At 54.3% G+C, this 18,954-nt stretch overlaps 1 protein-coding gene across 3 annotated transcripts in view; it reads left to right on the forward strand.

The window, feature by feature from the left end:
• The window catches only part of EIPR1 (EARP complex and GARP complex interacting protein 1), a 121,295-nt gene that overhangs the window by 19,734 nt on the left and 82,607 nt on the right, over positions 1-18,954 (forward strand). For 2 of the 3 annotated variants that reach the window (XM_011281345.4, XM_011281346.4), the window contains one exon: positions 5,741-5,873. The exons of the other annotated variant lie outside the window; for it this stretch is intronic. In XM_011281345.4, coding sequence (XP_011279647.1) covers positions 5,741-5,873 — 133 coding nt within the window. The remainder of the gene's footprint in view (positions 1-5,740; positions 5,874-18,954) is intronic. 3 annotated transcript variants of the gene reach the window in all.

Consider the following 18,954-nt stretch of genomic DNA (forward strand, 5'->3'; position numbering starts at 1 on the left):
AATGGACTAAGACACGGCTTGTACGAGAAACGCCCTCCCTGGGCACCAAGAGGTGTGGAAGGTGGGGTCTTTTTTTTTCCCTCCTGGGCTTCCAGGCATACTTTGGGCTTCACTGAACGGACAGAGGATCCTCACGTGCTGGGGCTTCTTTGCTGCAGGAAGGGGAGTCAGCACAGACAGGTAACTGGCAGCCATATGGGCACAGGAGCACTTGTGGTAACAACTTCCACTTAATCATTTAAGGTCTTAGCTAAGGGACCCACAGATGTTTCAGTCCGAACAAAGAATTCTTAGCGATCCAGCTTCCTAAATACACTTACGCTGCAGCAAGAACCCAGAACAAGTCAGTGACTTGCCTCAGAGTTAAACGGCCAGAAGTGGCCGAGTCACAACTGGAACACGGGCCTCCTGGTCGGACCCCTTTGCATTCAGTATTTCACCCTGAAGACAGACGGACTGCAGCAGAGGAAGCGGAGTTTGCAGGGCTTCTCGAGCCCAGAGCGAGGAAAACCGGTGGTGTGAGACCCGAATCCAGGTCCTGGCCCCTGCGGCGTTCCAAGCAGCCTGTTGAGGACAGCGTGGCCGGGACCCGTCCCCGTGAGGCCGTGGCGTGAAGTCCCCCGTGGGCGGGCGAGCTGAGTCTTTTATCACGGTGGTTCAGCTCACCCCTGGGGAGGGCTGCGGCCAGGGACAGGGAGACGTGCCCCGGGGAAGCCGTTGGATCCTCAACTTTCCCTAAGGGGAGCTTTCCATTTTCTAGTTCTGATTTTATCCATATTTTTAATTCTTCTTCTTTTTTTTTTTTTTTTTTTTAAATTTGTAAGAGTTTGTTTACCTTCAGTTCAATCAGAGAGGTGAAATGGAGAGACAGTGCCCTGGCTTGGAGTCACATGCTCAGACGGACACCGTGATCTTCTAGGAAAGTGATGGAGGATTAGCATCATCTTTATGGGCTTTCTAATAAATTTTATAACTCTCATGCCTAACTTTTTGTAGAGAGTCGTCTGTGCCCTTAGCCCTACTAGTAAATCCAACTTTAAAAAATTTAACAATGGTAATTCAAAATATATGAGTGTGATCTTCATTATTAGCCATTAAAACATTTTGAAAACTCATGAAGATTTTAAAGTAGCATTTTACTCCCCAGACAGCCACGTGTCTGCCTGACCTTCGTATCCAATTATTAATCGGTCTTTCTTTTGTGCTCCAATAATCTTTTGCACTCACCAATTATAGTGTTTTCTTCACCGTAATTTTTCGTAACTGGCCCGTAGCTGCATATGTCTATTCGACAGAATGTTTCTTTCTAAGTCCAGTAGTGTAAGCTGGCTAGAGGGTGGTGCCCTGAGAATAAACCGTTTAAGGTAGAGTCAGTCTCCTTCTCTGACGTCAGGGGCTCGTCCTTGCTCACCTGCTGCGGTGCAGAGCCCTGGGGAGGGCGCGGCGCTCCAAGCACCCTGGATAGAATGGGGGTTCGGAGCCATGGTCTGGAATCCTGTTTCTAACTGGATGTGACACACTACTTCAAGACCTGGGCTTCTTCACCTGTGGATGGTGGCTAATAATCACATACGGCTCTTTTAAGGATCCTGTGGAAAGAGCACAGCGCCGGGCGCATTGTACGTATTAGCCATTACTACTTTACTTGTTTACGGGGGTGATGTCTCAAGTGTTCTTTCTGAACATACCCAGATTAAAACATTCCGTGAAGATGTATCCTTTGGGCCTGCCTGTGAACCCACTATAAATGAGGATACGTGGAAGGGTCTTAGGACCATCGAGCTTGAAGATGAAGGTTAAGGGCTGTAGTATTACGGCGTGTCAGATCGGGAGAGATGGGCTCGTGCCTCCTCCCTGCTGCGTCCGTGTGCCCGGAAGTGCAGAAAGGAGCCTGGAGCCAACTTTGCTCAAGCGTTGGAGCCCGTGGACAGCATGTGCCTCGTGTCCGCACCGGGAGAAAAGAGCGTTCCGGAGAGCTGCCGGGAGGGAAGACCCTTCCCCAGATGAGAAGGACCTGTAGCAGCGGGTGAGGTGGCCTGGGCAGGAGAGCCGGGCGGCCACAAGTGCTGGGCAGAAGGGGAGAAGGCCAGCACACGGGGCGCCGGGAGCCGGCGTGGGGCGGATTCGTGGGCTTTCTTGGGGGGGAGGGGTCAGCTGAGCCAGCAAACAGGAATTCTGAAGCCAGAGCTCTGGTGGTCTCACTGCAAGGGGCTCCTGGCGCTTTAGTGCACGGCAGAGGGATTGATTAGAGAACAGGAAATAGTGCAGGTGCGTGCGTTCATTCATGTTTCAGTGTTAATGGAGAAAAAAAATTCCCGTTCACCCTAACAACACAAAAATTATTCCTGATTTTGTATATTGCGTTTTAGTCTGTGTTCACATGTGACTTTTATATAATTGCATGCCATTTTCTCTTCTGCTTGTAACATTTAATGCTTTCATAACATTTTTGGTATTTATAATTGCTCTTTATCATGACTAAAAAAAATTTTTTTTAAATGTTTATTTTTGAGAGAGAGAGACAGAACTCGAGGTGGGGGGGGGGGAGGGCAGAGAGAGAGGGAGACACAGAATCCGAAGCAGGCTCCAGGCTCTGAGCTGTGAGCACCGAGCCCGGTGCGGGGCTTGAACTCATGAGCTGTGAGATCATGACCGGAGCTGAAGTCAGACACTCAACGGACTGGGCCCCCCAGGCACCCCATTTATCATGTTAAAGCTACATGATGCTCCATAATTTTTGTTCATTTATTCTTTGAGATAGAGTTCAAGAAATCAAATTATTTCAATTGCAACATTTGTATAGTTCCTATTAACATTTTGTAATACATCTTTTGAAAGAATTCTTCAGATGTACGACATGCATTGATTTTCCCACAGCCCTGCCGGTATGGGTTGTCACCACTCAGTTGGCATCACGGAATTCTTACTTCAAAATTTTTAAGTCATCAGATACAGGGGCGACTGGGTGGCTCAGTCGGTTAAGCACTCAACTTCAGCTGAGGTCATGATCTATGAGTTTGTGAGTTCGAGCCCCGAGTCGGGCTCTGTGCTTATAGTTCAGAGCCTGGAGCCTGCCTCGGATTCTGTGTCTCCCTCCCTCTCTCTCTGCCCCTCCCCCACTGGAGCTTTCTCTCCCTCAAACCAATACATAAACTTGAAAAAAGTAAGTCAGTGGATATACTAATGAACTTTTCTCCCTTTAGAATTTTGTGCCTCTACTCACTTTAGAGGATTCGTCTGTAAGGTGTAGCCTTCCAGCCGGATGCCTCTTGCCACTCGGGCACACCCCCACCCCCACCCCGTACCCACGGGACCGCCACCGCCATCTTCTCCAGTGCCCACAGCCCGTTTGGTGAATACGCCACCACTTCCGTGCCCCCTTCTGGGCACGGACATCTGGGCTGTGTCCCGTTGTTGGCTCTCGTGAGTGAGGCCGCGGTGGGCACTCTGGTGGGTGTCTTTTGTCTGGGTGTCTGTGGGGCGCAGACCGAGCCGTAGACTACCGGATCGTAGGCCACATACGTGTTCAACTTTACTAAGTGCTGCCTGAGATTTTTCTCAGTAATGACTTAATTAATAAGTATCAATAGCTTTTTGAATGTGTAACGTATCCACGGAGGGAGAAGATGTTTATAGGTAAAATTCCCTCGCGTGTGGAAAGGAGAAAGTACGATAAACCTTCGCTTTAAAATTTTTTTTTTCAAAAAATAAAAAATAAAAAATAAAATTTTTTTTTTCAACATTTATTTATTTTTGGGACAGAGAGAGACAGAGCATGAACGGGGGAGGGGCAGAGAGAGAGGGAGACACAGAATCAGAAACAGGCTCCAGGCTCTGAGCGGTCAGCACAGAGCCCGATGCGGGGCTCGAACTCACGGACCGCGAGATTGTGACCTGGCTGAAGTCGGACGCTTAACCGACTGTGCCACCCAGGCGCCCCTAAACCTTCCCTTTTAAAAGAAGTGGCACATTGGGGCGCCCGGGTGGCTCAGTCAGTTAAGCCTCTGACTTTGGTTCAGGTCCTGATCTCGCGGTTTGTGGCTTCGAGCCCCGCATTTGACTCTGTGCTGACGGCTGGGAACCTGGAGCCTGCTTCAGATTCTGTGTCTCCCTCTCTCTCTGCCCCTCCCCTGTTTATGCTCTGTCTGTCTCCCTCTCTCTCAAAAATAGACATTAAAAAAAAAAATTTTAAAAAGTGACACATCATAGTGGCCCCATATCTAACACACATATAATCTGTAAATTTTGAGCCCACCATGAAAACTGCACTGTGCTGAGTGCAGGAGAAACTTACTGAAAGTAGTTTTAAACATAAAAAAAAGCAGGACTGATTTTTAAGCTCTTCCCCCAGAAGAGGGGGGCAGGTCGAGCGGGCACTGGCTTCACTGTGCCAGGCTGGGCATGGCTTTGGTTTCCCACGATCCTCTGTCCTCTGTGTGCATGTGAGAAACTGAGGCACGGGGTCCCACTGGCTTGTGGTGTCGGTGGTGGGATTTGAATTCTGAGTCCGGAGCTGTCCCTCAGGGCGACTGGAAGCCACGACGGACAGAGCGAGGCTCTCTGGAACAAGGACAGAGAGTGGAGGCTTTTGGATGTCATGGAAACATTTCTTAAAACAGCGTTTAATGTTTGTTCTGATTGCAAAGTAACACATATTCATCACACACAAAAGAAGTTAAACACACAAACAAACCGCAGAGAAGGAAAGGAACACCTGCCATTATCCCCCACCCAGGGGAAGCTGCTCACCTCCTGGTTCTTTGCTGGTTTGGGCGTGCTTGCTCTTTAAACGAAAGCTGCACGTAGCACGCACACAGTTCTTGGTTCGTTCTTTCCCCTTAACTGTATGTTACGGACCCTTTTCCGTGGCACTAAATAGTCCTTTGTAGCGTGCTGAATGGCTCCACGGTATTACGTTAACAGTCAGATACTACAATTTATGTGAACAATTCCCTTTCGCCAGACATCAGGTGACTTACAATTTTTCATCGTGATGATGCCACAGTGAGTGCTCCTGGACGCAAATCTTCACGAAGACCCATGAATATCTTCTTCATGTAAATTTATTTTTCCAACAAATGTTTTATTTTTCTCATTGACATGGGTACTGATAAAAGTGTGAACGTGAAAATCCTTTTATTCCTCTAAAATTTATCCAGAAAAGCACGGAGGTAGCGGATTTAACTTTTCGTGGCTAAAATGTAATACTCTCGTGTGTATATATCGTGTGATTGTTATGGCTGTTGGACTCCTTTGTGGGGCGTGTAAGGTGTGCGAACGTGTCACGCCATCTCGCCCCTTCTCACCCCCGTGGCTGCCCCCTCGGGCGTGAGCACGGTGTGGGCGTCTCAGCTCTGCCCAGGCAATGGCTCCCTGTGCCCCGTCCCCTCCACTAAGCCACGTGCAGGGTTCGAGGCTCATTGGCGGAACCCCTGACAGCTCTGGGCCTGATGCTGGCCAATGGAGCCACTTGGGGACAGAGCTTTAGGTGTCTTGTGTCTTTAGGACTGGAAATGATGGGGCAGCGTTACATAGCTTGCAATCTTAAAGATCCTCTGCAGGCGTTTCAGACTTGTCTTTCGAGCAAGCACAGTCAGGTGGACTCCCAGAAGTGTGTGCTCCCAGCGTGGTGAGAGCAGCAGTGAATTGCAGGGGTAAAGCTGCATTTGATTAGTTGGGACTGCTGTGTTCAGTTAAGGGACAGGGGAGGTGCTCATGTGCTCCTTTATTGTACTTGCAGATCCACATCATCGATTTTGATGACGAAAACAACATTATCAACAAGAATGTCCTCCTCCATCAAGTGGGTGAGATCTGGCACATCAGTGCCAGTCCTGCGGACAAAGGTGTGCTGGCCACCTGCTACAACAAACGTGAGTATTCTCAGGCAGCTCCACGCATCCGCGAGCTGGGCCTCACGTCGCCCGGGGGTCAGCGCACGGTTTACGAGACGTGATGATCGGTCAGGGTGCTGCGCTCACAGAGAAGTTGTGTTTCTGCAGGTGGATGCTTGCCGCGGTTAATAGGACCCAGAATCCCGGCCCGTCCCGGCACTGTGACCCCTCAGGGCTGGGCAGGGACGTACGGGGGGTCCTCGAGGGGCAGAGGTCGGTGTGCTCCTAAGGGCAGCCGGTTTGTGCCTCGTTGCTCGCGTGCGACGCCCGTTAAAGGGTGAGGAGAGGGCAGGACGGTCGTCTTCAGTGACGCCTTCCCCACGCACAGCACACACGCGTGTCGGGTGTCCGTGCTCCTCGACCGGCTTCCGCCCGGTCTGCTGTTTGCCGCTCCCGTCTCTGGGGCCTTCGACGTCTGTGTCCATCCAGACGTCTGTGACGCCCAGCCGGCCACGCGTCGTCTCCGTTGTCCCTTCTGTCGCTGTCAGGAAGTGGTGTTCAGATTCCGGCTTTGGGGGAGAAGCTCACGTTCCGTGTTTCTCCGTAAGCCAGAATGAGGGGTGCTCCATGCTGCGTATGCTCTAGACCGCTTCCCTCGCTCACGCGGCGTGCTGGGTACTTGTGAGCGCCCCACGGCCTCGTGCCCCACACTCTGTCTCCTTCTTCCTTCCTGCCCCAGCCGTGGATGTTAGCGTGTGGGGCTGACTTCTTCCGTCCCCAGCCAGGTTCCCGGGACGCCCCGCTTCCAGAAACCTCTGCTTAGATTGTCTGTTCCCACGGGTTCTCCGTAGGGATCTTTCTGTGTGACTTCACTTGCACCTGTGTCTAACACTTCTTTTCTTCGCGGCAAAAAGGTTGCTTTCTGAAAGGTCTTTTCCCCCCGAGCCCCTTGCGTTCTTTATCTCTTACTCTTAGCTTGGACTTGCCTCATTCCGCTGAGAGCAGCCGCCCAGAGCCCACTCCAACCTTGCCTCCTTCCCCGTCCTCAGTGTTGGGCTGGGGCCCCCTTCTTGTTCCCGTATCTCAGGCCAAAGTCATTGTGTCAGCCGGCTGTCACAGCCGGAGTCCTCCCGGAGCGCATTTGGGATGTACTTACGTCCGCGCCCCCACGCCCCAGCGCACTTGGTGTTCACGGTCAGAGTGCGTTCCCTGTGACGGCCCGGTGCTATTCCACGTAAGGCCCGCTGTCCCTGCACGTGGCTGCAGGTCCGTTGTTCCCCTGCCACCCGGTATTGTGCCTCTGCCTCCACCCGCCCTTACGGAGCACCCTGCCTTGGTTGGACATCGCCAGAAGTTTCTGCGAGTGAAAACAGAGGTGGTCCTCTTCAAGAAAAGCGACCTTCAAACCAACTTTCAAAAGGGGACCGGTTCCCCTTCTGATTAACTTAAGCTCAGCTGACCTTGATTTTACCTCCCGAGCCCCGGTGCCCCTGCCGTCAGACGCAGCAGGGTCGCGGGAGTGCTGTCCTGGCACCTGCACCTTACGCTGTCCCTTCGAAGCAGGGCGTTGATCTTGCCTGCACTCGTGGGCAGCCGGCTGCAAAAACGTGTCCCGCTGTGGTGGCCGTCACGCGCCCCTGGCGTATGTGAGCAGTGCCTGCCGCCCCAGGGGCCACGACCCTCTCCTGGGCAGAGCCCGGTTGTCACCTCAGGCCCTCGGCCACGACGGCCCCTGCCCGGGGCACGGGCACCGGTGCAGGGTCAGTTCTGGGCGTGCGTGTGGCTTCTGGGTGTAATCTGCTGTCGGGTCAGCGCCTGAGCCACGTTCCCCTCCATCTGTGGCCCGTGGAGCTGTGACGTCATCTGCCTGTCACAGGTGTGGGGTAACAGCTGTTGACGTTTTGTCCACACGGGAGGGTGGGGGCTCAAAGCAGCTGCTGGCCACCGCTGTTCCTAAAGGCAGACGCCACTGGAGGGTCCGGGGTGGGTTCGGCCCGGCGCCCCGTCTGTCTCTGCCCCGCAGGCTCTTGGGCCTGCGCCCCGGCTGTCCTCCCGGCTTGGTGGAGCCGCGGGCACGTGGGCCGGGGACCAGCGCCAGCCCATCCCTGCGTCTGGTGCAAGCTGGCAGGTGAGCTGGGTTCCGCAGTCCGTCAGACCAAGCCGTGTGCACAGGCCGCCCTGAGACGGTCCCTTCTCTGCCAGGGACCTGCAGGGGTGGCAGGAGCCCGCACCCTGTCCTTGCACCCTCCAGCCTCCTGAATGGACCCCTCCTGTCCCTGTGCTCTGGCCTGTTGCCCTCTGGACGTGGCGAGCGTGGGGCGGCCCACCCGAGCCCTTTGCCATGCTTTCCTGACGGCGAGACTTGTGAGGTTAGCCACTGCTCCTCCTGGAGGGGTCGAGTGCTCACGGCCACCGATCGGGCTTCCTTTGTGCTATTGTGGCCGCCCTTCCTCGGTTCCTTCTCTCCCCTTCCAGAGTCGGCAACAAGACACAGGCCGGGCTGCCGTGCGCTCCCGGGGCTCCGGCATGCACAGCCCACCATGCCGTTTCCGTGTCTGCTGCGGCAGCACTGGGTTTCTGCTGCCTCGTGACGAGGCCCCTCCCTCCTCTTTCCAGAACGTTCCCCGTCTGGGCCTCCGCTGGCAGCATCTCGTGTGTGCCTGTGTCCTCTAGCAGGCTGTGCAGGGCAGTCTGTCCTCCTCCCCAGGATTCTGGCAGCCTGCACTTACGTCCCCGGGCCCCTGTGGTTTTGTGCGCTGCACAGGAAGGTGCCACGGACACGGCACGTCGTCCCCTGCACCGTCCCCATGGTCGCGAGGCGACTCGGCCTCGCTGGTTCTCTGTCGGGGCCTCAGGCCTGCGCCCCGGGTGTCGGGTCCTCTTCCTGGCAGAACTGGGTCCCAGGTCCGGGGTGTAGACGGGAGCTGGCCGTCAGCTGGGCTGTGAGCAGCTGTCGGGTTAAGCCCCAGGTTGGTGGTGGCCTCGCCCCGGCTGTCCGCGGGCGGGGGCGGGGCGCTTTGCGGTCGGGGCCTCGGGAAGCCCGGCCTGCTCTGCCGCGGCTCCGTGCTGGCGGCCAGCCCCTCTGTGCCGTGCTTGCCTCATCCGTCAGCCTCTCTCGTGGCGTTCGTGGCCCCGTCCTGGGAGCTCAGCTCTCTCCCGCCACAGGCAGGTCTCCGAGGTTTCGGTCCGGCGGGGCGCGCTCATTGCCATCGAGAAATGCCGCGAACGCTCTCCGGCTCTCCCTGCCCTCCTCCCCGCGCGGCCCCAGCCCCTCGAGCTCCGAAGCCCTTCGTGGCTCCCACCTGATCCGCACCGCTCGTCCGCGCATGTCCCGCTCCTGGCATGAGGCCCAGACGGCTCCCGTCCGACGCCTCCGGAACAGCTCAGTCAGGGTGTAAGCTCGCCCTGTGGGCTTCGTGCCCGGTGCAGGCTGCAGAGCGGGTGCACGTGCGCGTCCTTGCACGTGGACACGCGTGGGCCGGGCTCCGCTCTGAGCTCCCCACCGGTCGTGAGGCTTCCGCACCGCAGCGCGTCACGCGTGGCTCAGGCCCAGGGTGACCCAGACTTGGGTTAAAGGCTGCAACCGCACCTTGCCCTTTGACCTCCAGCGATGCCGGTCTCGTATCGTGCTGCCCCCCTTAGCGTCTGGGCTGGTCGGGGGCTCTGTGCAGGTGTCACCACGTGTCCCGGTCGTGGTCGTCTTCCGGCTCGTGGGTGTCAACACCGCAGAGACCCACCTGCCCTTCGCTGCCCCTCACGCGCATGTCCGTGCCCTGCTTGGTTCCTCTTTCTGTTCCCATCAGTTTCCGCAACATTCCGGGCAGCGGGAGCGTCTTTCAATCGAGAGACCGCGGGCCTCCGAGCCATGCCCCCAGGCCCTGAGTCTTCCCGCCAGTGGAGGGGCCGCTGAGGGGCAGAGAGCGGGAGGGAGGGCCGACGGGCAGAGGTGGTGCGGGTCCCAGGGCTGGGGGGACCTGTTTCTAGCAGAGAATTGTCCCGGTTTAAAGCTGTTGTCTGCGTCCCCTTCACTCGTGTCCCGAAACTCTTCCCCATGGATCTTACTGGGTGGAGGAGGAAGGGACCAGGCAAAAGTGGGCTCGTGTGCGGTGTCAGGAAACGGAACCCACGTGGCACGGTGTCCTCTCCTGGAGCATCTGGGCATCGTGTTTGTCGTGAACAACTGTGTCTAAATTACATGCACGTGGTGCGGCATGTGAACTGCCTCTCGAATTGGTGGAAGTCTGCACTGTGGTAGAACTCCTGTGTGCGTGCACACACACACACTCACACACACACACACACACACACACACACACACACACACACACACTCACACACATTGGGACATCACAATGGCCTTGTCAGTGAAAGTGCGGAATTGGATCGACTCGCAGCTCATTTTAAAACATGCAGACGAGGACCTTCTCTGCGTACCTTGTCTCGTCCTTCCCAGGAGCGGTGTCAGACAGCAGCTCTGCTCGTACAGCCCGAGTAGCCACCACCTGCAGGCAGAAGCCTCTAGAGTTACATTCTCTTCACGCTGTGCAAGCAAATGACCGTGGACTGGCTGTGGGCTAACATGATGTAAATACTCCCTCTTCTCTGCTTCCGGACGCCACACCCACCCTTGCTGGCTTCCGTCCGTGTCGTGTAGGAGCAAGCGAGGGGCGTGGACTGTCACGGACCGTCGCTAGGGATCTGTGGTTGCTGCCAACGTGATGGTGGCGCTCACCCGGGACAGTTAGGGAGCCGTGTCCTCGGAGTGTGGGTGGTGGGGGCAGACTTGCATGACAGTGAGCTCTTCTGGGTCTTTCTCTGTTTTTCTGGGAGCAAAACTCCAGCTTCCGTTGCTGATAGTTTCACAGGGAGGATGTGTCAGTATGGGGGACAGCTTTCCACGTGTGCACAGCCAGGGCACGTGGGAGGAGGGAGGTTGTACTGCAGAGCCCGGACGGTAGGTGTGGGGCCCCCTCGGGGGACAGCGGGCCACACTGCAGACGAGGACCGCCTTCAGTCCTCCCCCCGACGCTCACCCCGGAGGGGCGGTGTTGCCGTGGCCTGGAGCGTCCTGGTCACACGGGGACAACACTCGGGATGTATCTTCCTCATGGCGCTCTGCCTTTGGCGCTGTGGGTACTCCCTTGACTCTTTCCCCTCCTGGCTGCACTTGACAACATGCTTCCGTGAGAGCACGAGCCCCGTGCGCGTCCTGACTCCTGCCTCAGAGTCCCGCTCTCACCCACGTGCTCGAAGGTTCCCTGAGAAGGAGCGCCCGCGCTGCCTAGAAGCTGAGCACGCGGCTCGTTTAAGACACTGTGACTTCAGGGGCACCTGGGGGGCTCAGCCGACTTCGGCTCAGGTCACGATCTCACGGTTCGTGGGTCCGAGCACTGAGCTGGGCTCTGTGCTGACAGCTCGGAGCCTGAAGCCTGCTTTGGATTCCTCTCTCCCTGATCCTCTGCCACTCAGGCTCTGTCTGTCTGTCTGTTTCTCTCAAAAATAAACACAAAGAACTAAAAAAAAAAAAAAAAAGACACTGTGACTTTGCTGCATTCCTTTCCTTGTTTTCTCAGTGAGTGTGTGTACTTTTTGTGTGTCCCCTTACACTGGGGTGTGTGTACGCGTGCGTGTGCACGCGCCAGGGCCCCTCCTTGGGCAGCAGGGGGCACCAGCGTCCTCCTGTCACTCTGGTTGTCTCCCCCCCCCCCCCCCCCCCCCCGCCCCGGGTCCCGGTTGGCTGTGTCCTCAGCCGATTTACAAGCTTCCCTGCACTTTGCAGACGGTGTTCTAGATACCGTCACAGATACGAAGACCTTGCTCGAAAAGCACGTGGCAGAATCGGGCTCCCTGCCAGCATCTCACTGAGGTGCCCCAGGTGGTCGGGTGTTCTTACCTGGGCCGGTACTGAGCTCAGTTCCCTGATCCCTGACCCCTGACCCCCGACCCCAGGCTCCCAGAGGGACTCTCTCAGCCCTCAAGGCCCCGGATGCAGCAGGGAGCAGGGCCAGACCCCAGGTGCTGGGGGACCTGTGTCAGTGGGCAGTGGGGACCCAGGTGCAGGTGCCCTTTAGAGGGGGCATCTCGGCATGTCCCCCCAGTGTCCCCCACCGAGCCTCTGCCTTCCCATGCTTCACCTGCCTGTGCTCTTCCTCCCTCCCACACATCCTGAGCTCCCGCTTACCCTTGGAAACGCCTCCTCACGAAAGCTCCCTCCTCCCACCACCCCACCCTCCAGCCGGGCTCACGGCTCAGCGGGGCCAGCACGACAGGGTGCGGATGGCTGTGAGGCTGGAGCAGTCCGGCTGAGGACAGTGTCCTCTGGAAGAATCTCTGAAACCTCCTCAAAGAGTCAGTGTAAACCCTTGGAAATAGATGCTGTCTCCACTTTGGCTTGGCTGCACCTTCGGGAGGCGGAGAAGCTGGAAATGGTTCCAAGAGCAGTGACTCATGAGCTCACGTGCGTGTGGTCCCCCCGTCAGCACGTCAGCGGGGCTGTTTACGGTCTCTGAGCCTCTGTTTCCTCATCCGTAGAACGGGGAGAGTTGCTCCTTCCTCGACTCCACGGAGCTGTTGGCACTCACAGGATGTACCTGGACTGCCCTGAGAATTGCAGTGTCTGTGATGGTGTCATTATGGAACTTGTTAACGTTGTTCTGTCTTGCTCTGGCCCTAGTGCTGTTCGTCTAGTTTTCTTTCATGTTCAGGCCTTGACTCGGGATCTGGGGAGAGTGTGCAGACCGATCCCTGCTGTGTGCTAATGCTTGGCACATTCTCTGTGCCGAGCACCACGCTGAGCTCTCTCCTGGATCGTTTCTAACCCCCTGCAAGACGAGAGGCGCCTTCTGTCCCTGTCCCCATGTCACAGATGAGAAAACAGACTTACAGAGGTCACCTGACCAACCCTGGTGGAACCGGGGGTGGGCGCCGTGCCCTGTGCCTGGGCCTTGCCCCTGCAGATCGCAGACCTTCCCGCCACACCTGTCCTGCCTCTAAGGGCGAATGTCAGTGCACTCTTCGCAGGGAGAAAAGTGTTTCTGGCAAAGGCCGGTCCCCTTCTATTTCGGGAAGCCTGAGCACGGGGAGACTTGGCTCAGTGTCACGTTCAGAGGGTCAGTGCGCCGAGGCACGAAGGCTTGAATTCGGCGTGAGGACGGTGTTGGGCACGGCCCTTCAGGTGACACGGCCCAGGAAGAGCCCAGGCGCCCCGTGGGCATTGGCTCTGCGATGGGCCTCCTGAGACGCAGGGGCTGCTGGGGTCCTTTCTCCCCCTTGAGGCTACATGCTTCCCGCATCACCGATGGTGGCGCATCAGAGACTGCTCCGGGATCGGGCCCTGGGCCCCACTGACCGGGGGGGCGTTTCTCTGGCCCCACAATTTCCATTCCAGGCTTCCCGGCATGCCCGTGTGGAATCCTTGCAGCGACGGGATGAGAGTGTATCATTCTGAGAGATTATCTGGGGTCTTCGGTGGCCAGGGAGTTTTAGTAGAAAGGAGCCATGGTGTGATTTAGCTTCTCTGCTAGTGTCTGAATTCCCAGAGTCAGAGGTTATGTAGGATTCATTGTTCCTGCATGTTGGTGACGTCTGCTACTTACAGACTGGGTATGGGGACTGTGAGCACCTGCGTTTAAACTAATGAAAATCATTGTAGCCACGCTGTCCCTGCATCGTCAGCAGCCCCTACGGTAACAGGCTGTGGCACGGATCACTTCCTGGGTGTCACTTGTTTTGGGCCCTGGATTCTGGCTCCGGGTGGCACCTCCCACTGTTGCAGACAGCCTGTCTGTTAAGTTGGAGTTCGATGCACAGAAGGGCTTATATGCTCCTAGTTTGTCCCGAGGTCACAAATCAATTTAGGAGGGGTTTCCAGTTGTGGACATGTGTTCTCCAGATTTTAAAATTATCGTGAATGATTGATTTTCTGTTGCGCTTGAGACGTAGCGCTGAAAGTTGAGGACTGAAAGACGAGAGTCCGGGTACCAGGCTCTAGAGCCGTGGCCCACGGGGCAGACGCGGAGGCAGTGCTGACGTGGCCTGTTCGGTTAGCGTGCTTCCGAAACCGAGTCAGGATCCTTTCCACGTGTGCACGGTCCGAGCGCTGTGCAGGCTCTGAGGCCGTGGCACCGCGGAGAGCAGGAGGGGAATGAGGAGTAGGCCGGGCCTCACCCTGATGTGGGCCACTCTGGCGTCGGGTGTTGGGACACCCCTCGCGGTTTGGGCACTGTGGATAATTGCCTGTGAGGACACTTTGTTTTTAAGAGGAACCGGTGTCCTTTGGGCGTGGATGGGGACTCTACGAGACAGGGCCCATATGTCTGTGGGGCTTGGTTGAGATTTTCACCCCTGAGAAGTAAACAGACTGGCTTCTGTTCCTTCTGTTCCGCGCGGGGGAGCCTGGTGGGCGGTGTCCTCAGCCTGCCTGGTTCCAGGTGTGTCACCTTCCCCATTGTCTGGAACGAGGACGCTGCACTGGTCGATTCCTGGGGCTCTCCTGAGCCTCCAGCCGAGGGCTTTCTGGAAGCCGTGGACCAGGATGCCATGGCTTCTGTTCAAAGCTGCCGTTTACCAGTTATCTCTGCGTCGAATTAGAAAATTGCATTTTTGAGTTTAAATGGCTATCTTATGAAAATAAACTCAGGGAGGAAGTAGGTTTTCCTTGGAGAAGAATTCTTTTAAGGCCTCTCCGTGGGAGACCATAATTTTGAGATGACGGCTGAGACCCTGGAAGAGCGGGGCACGCGGGAGGCCGGGGCGGAATCACCGAGATCGCCGTCAGGCGGTGCGCCAGCTGAGGAGAGGAGCCGGGGAGGCGCCCTGCACCCCAGAGCCTGTCATTTCCGCCGCACACGGGCTGCACACGGGCTGTCGGTCTCCGGCGAGAGCTTACTCTGTCTTGTGCGCGGATGGGGTGGAGCGCTTCTGCCCAAGTGCGCGGTGAGGACAGGTGAGAGGTGCTCTCGTGGTCCCGGTGCGGAGAAGCAGAAAGGAAAGAAGTTGGGGATGGTCACAAGAGACCGCCCCTGGGGAGCCCCTCCAGGGAGCCCCTCGGGGCTGGGGACCGGCCGGCTTCCTCCCGCGGCGGGCTCGTTGAGAGCCCGCGTCGCGCAGGTGTCATACGGACGAGCACCCGTCTTTCGTCTTCACGCCGTACCAAGTAAAGCGTGTTTTGAAATGAAGACGTTCTGTGTTCCATTTTAGCACTTGCACATTCTGTGGGCTCCCGTTCTTCTGTGACTGACGAGAATAGAGTCGCTGGACCTCTCTTTGCTGGAATAACTGTGCGCTAACCGAGGTGTCAGCTGCTGATTTCATGCTGGAGGCGGAAGCCCAGATGGGCTCGCAGTTGAGTGCGTGCGCCGGGTGTGTGCGCGCGCGTGTGCGTTCCCTGTGCGCCGCGTGTACTGGGGGTATCGGCTGTGTGCGTGCTGTGCAGATGGAGCGTGCTATGTGTGTGGTATGTGTGCTGCGAGCTGTGCGTGCCCGGTGTGTGTTGAGGGTATATGGTGTGCGTGTGCTGAATGTGTTGAGAGTATGTGGAGTGTGGGAAGAGTGTTCATGCTGTGTGCCTAGAGGGTGTGTGCTAACTGTGGGCAGTACGTGCTGTGCATGTAGCTTGTGGAGAGTGTGTGCTGTGAGTGCCGTGTGTGTGTGCAGAGTGTGCGGAGAGTGTGCTGTATGTGTGCAGACTGTGTGTGTGCAGAGTGCTGTGTGTACAGAGCGCGGAGAGCGCGCGTGGAGCGCTTGGAGCGTGGGCGGAGACGGACAGGGAGCGGGAGGCCCCGCCCAGAGACTTGCGTCAGGCCGGCCCCCCTTGCGGGTGGGGTACGTGGGCCGCGGGGTCATTCCTTGGCTTTTACCCTCACCGTCCCCGTGTAAACATGTGGGCACAGGACGGTGAGGACGATGGTGATGAGGACGTTGACCATTTAGTGTTTAGGTACCAGGCCGGGGCTGAGTGCATTATGTAGATTATCTAGTTTTTAAGTTTACTTTAAAATGTTTTCCCCGCTTTTCTTTTTGGATATGATGGACGTGTAACGCTGTATTAAAGTGCGCTTGGGTGCACGTATTGTGCAGGGATCCCCACGGTCCCCACGGTAAGTCTGCTCGCACCGTCACTACGCCCAGTGACACACGCGCTTTGTTTTGTGTCTTGTGATGAGGTCGTCCAAGATCTACTCTCTTAGCAGCTGGGGAGTGCGCACTAGAGTGTCGTCAACTAGTCCCTCACCGTGCGCCCACCCCCGGGACCGACTTACTCATTACTGGAGTTGGTCCTTTTGACCGCCTTCACCGGACTCCGCGCCCCACCCCTCCCTGCCTGCAGCAGCCAGTCTGTTCTCCGTACCCACGAGCTAGTTTCTTTATTTTTAAGATTCCACGGTAAGTGAGATCGTACGGTGTTTGCTTTTCTCCGTCTGCCTCATTTCACTTGCTGTATAATGCTCTCAGGGTCCATCCACGTTGTCACACGTGGCGGAATCATATTCCCTTGTATGTGGTGTGTGCGTACATGTTCAGTGACACCTTGGATCGCGAGTAACTTGTTCTGTGAGCGTTCCGCAAGACGAGCAAACATTTCTAATACATTTTAACTCGATAAAGGAAAGGTGTCTTGCAATACGAGTGGTACGTGACGTGGAATGTCACATGATCACAACTGAGCCAATGGTTCTCTCTCTCTCTCTCTCTGTCTCTCTCTCTCTGTCTCTGTCTCTGTCTCTGTCTCCCTCTGCGGGATTGGGGGTGATCGTCAATGCAATGTCACTTTTCTGCAAAATCCTCAGAAGGAGACAAAGGCAAGTGTCATTGGATAGGTTCCTTGTTAAAGTTGCACAGAAAAAGATTCCATTGAACCAATAGAGAGCAGTGATTCTGTTAGTGATGGTGAAAAGTCGTCCTTCACAGTAACCCTCCCTTCTCTTGTCTCCCTCACACCAGCCACACAGGTTTTCCAGGTAAGTGCAGGTTGTTTTTCTTTGTATTTTGTATTATTTTGAGGAATCTTACGCTATTGTAATAATTTTTATATGAATATTTTAGGGTTGTGGAACGAATCGTCTGAGTTTCCACTATTTTTTATTGGGAAATTCACTTTGATATACAAGTGCTTTGGATTACAAACATGTTTCCAGAATGAATTATGCTCGCAAACCAAGGCTTTACTATATGTGTATACACACACACACACACACACACACACACACATAGATATTCACATTGTGGTATACACACACATACGTAGATGTACATATACACATTGTGGTATACACACACATGTACACAAACATATATATATGTATATATATATATATATATATATATATACATTGTATACACACACATATGTAGATGTACGTATACACATTGTGGTGTACGTACAAATATACATAGATGTGCATGTACACATTGGTATATGCACACATACATGGAGGTCTATATAAATATTGTGTATACACACACGTATGTAGATACATATATACATACACGTATACATATGCGTATTGTATACATACATGTATGTAGATGTACATATACATATTGTATATACACATATATACATAGATGTACATATACACATTGTGGTGTACACACACATATATAGATGTATGTATGCACATTGTGGTATACACACACATACGTAGATGTACATATGCACATTGTGGTATACACACACATACGTAGATGTACATATACACATTGAAGTACACACATACACACATATACGTAGATGTACATATTCACATTATGGCATATACACATATGTAGATATACATATACATATTGTGGTATACACACATACGTAGATACACATATACACATTGTGGTACACGCACGTATACATAGATGTATGTATACATATTGTGGTATACACACATACGTAGATACACATATACACATTGTGGTACACGCACGTATACATAGATGTATGTATACATATTGTGGTATACACACATACGTAGGTGTACATGTACACATTGTGGTATAAACACACATAACGTAGATATACAAAAACACATTGTGGTACCCACACATATACATACATAAATGTACATATACACATTGTGATATACACACACACACTCACGTCACAGTCTCTATTCGTTCATCCATCGTTCATCCTTCCGTGGACACAGATTGTTTCCACATCTGGGCTGTTGGAAGTCAAGCTGCAGTGAATATGTGGACAGCAGAGTATCCAGTTTATTCTTCTGTTGTTGTTCGCATATTTCCAGTGAGGAATTTGTTAATGTGATTTGCCAGGCTAGCAGCACCTGTTAGTAGTGGAACCAGGATTTGGATCTGTGCAGCTTGGTTCCAGAGTACCTGCCTTACAGGTTATTAGGCTTTAAGGTTGTTGTTTCTGGGGGAAGAGTTGTGTAAACATGCCCTGTTATAAAAGTGTTTACTTCTTGGTTTTGTCATGAAGGATAGAGATATCGTGGTCACCACTTTTGAGTGATGTTTGTAACGACGTACAAATATTAGAGCTTAGAGGCCAGTGAGATCAAAGATCTCAAGCACAGGTCCCTTTGTCTCTTCAGAAATATAGTTCTATTTTATAGCCCCAGATATCTTGTAGCTAGGGTAGGTCCCAGCGTCCTCACTTCTCTGGCATTATCCCTGTCGGCACAGGGTCCCTGACTGTAAGCAGGACGTCCTGTCCTTCCAGATTGGGGCTGCCATGCACTCGGACAGGTTTATCGGTGCAGTCTGACTTTGGACGCGCTCTTGGGGATTCAGGTGACTGACTCTGTTACCAGAATCTGTTTTGGCTTATGAGTTTTGAACAGCAGGTCAGGACATTTGGACTGTCAGGGTCCTCTGAGCATGGTTGAGTCCCTTAGATGTCTGGTCCTGGACAGTGAGGGCTTGAATGCTGAGGGTCCGGACAGCACGGGATGCCTTCATTGTTCTCATGCAGTCATCTTCTAGAAATGAGGCAGGATTCCAGAATACAGGGCATGTTTTAATTAGCTTCTTTTTTTTTTTTTTTGAGATCCTGTGCTGAACTGTGTCTTACACTCCTGACTAACCTCTTTGGGTCCCATCTGCATCGTATCTCTGCCCTCATTGACTTTCTGTAGCACCTCCAAATTTAGCATCATCTGGAAATTTA

This window comes from Felis catus, chromosome A3 (assembly GCF_018350175.1).
Source record: "Felis catus isolate Fca126 chromosome A3, F.catus_Fca126_mat1.0, whole genome shotgun sequence".
NCBI classification, from domain to species: Eukaryota; Metazoa; Chordata; class Mammalia; order Carnivora; family Felidae; genus Felis; species Felis catus.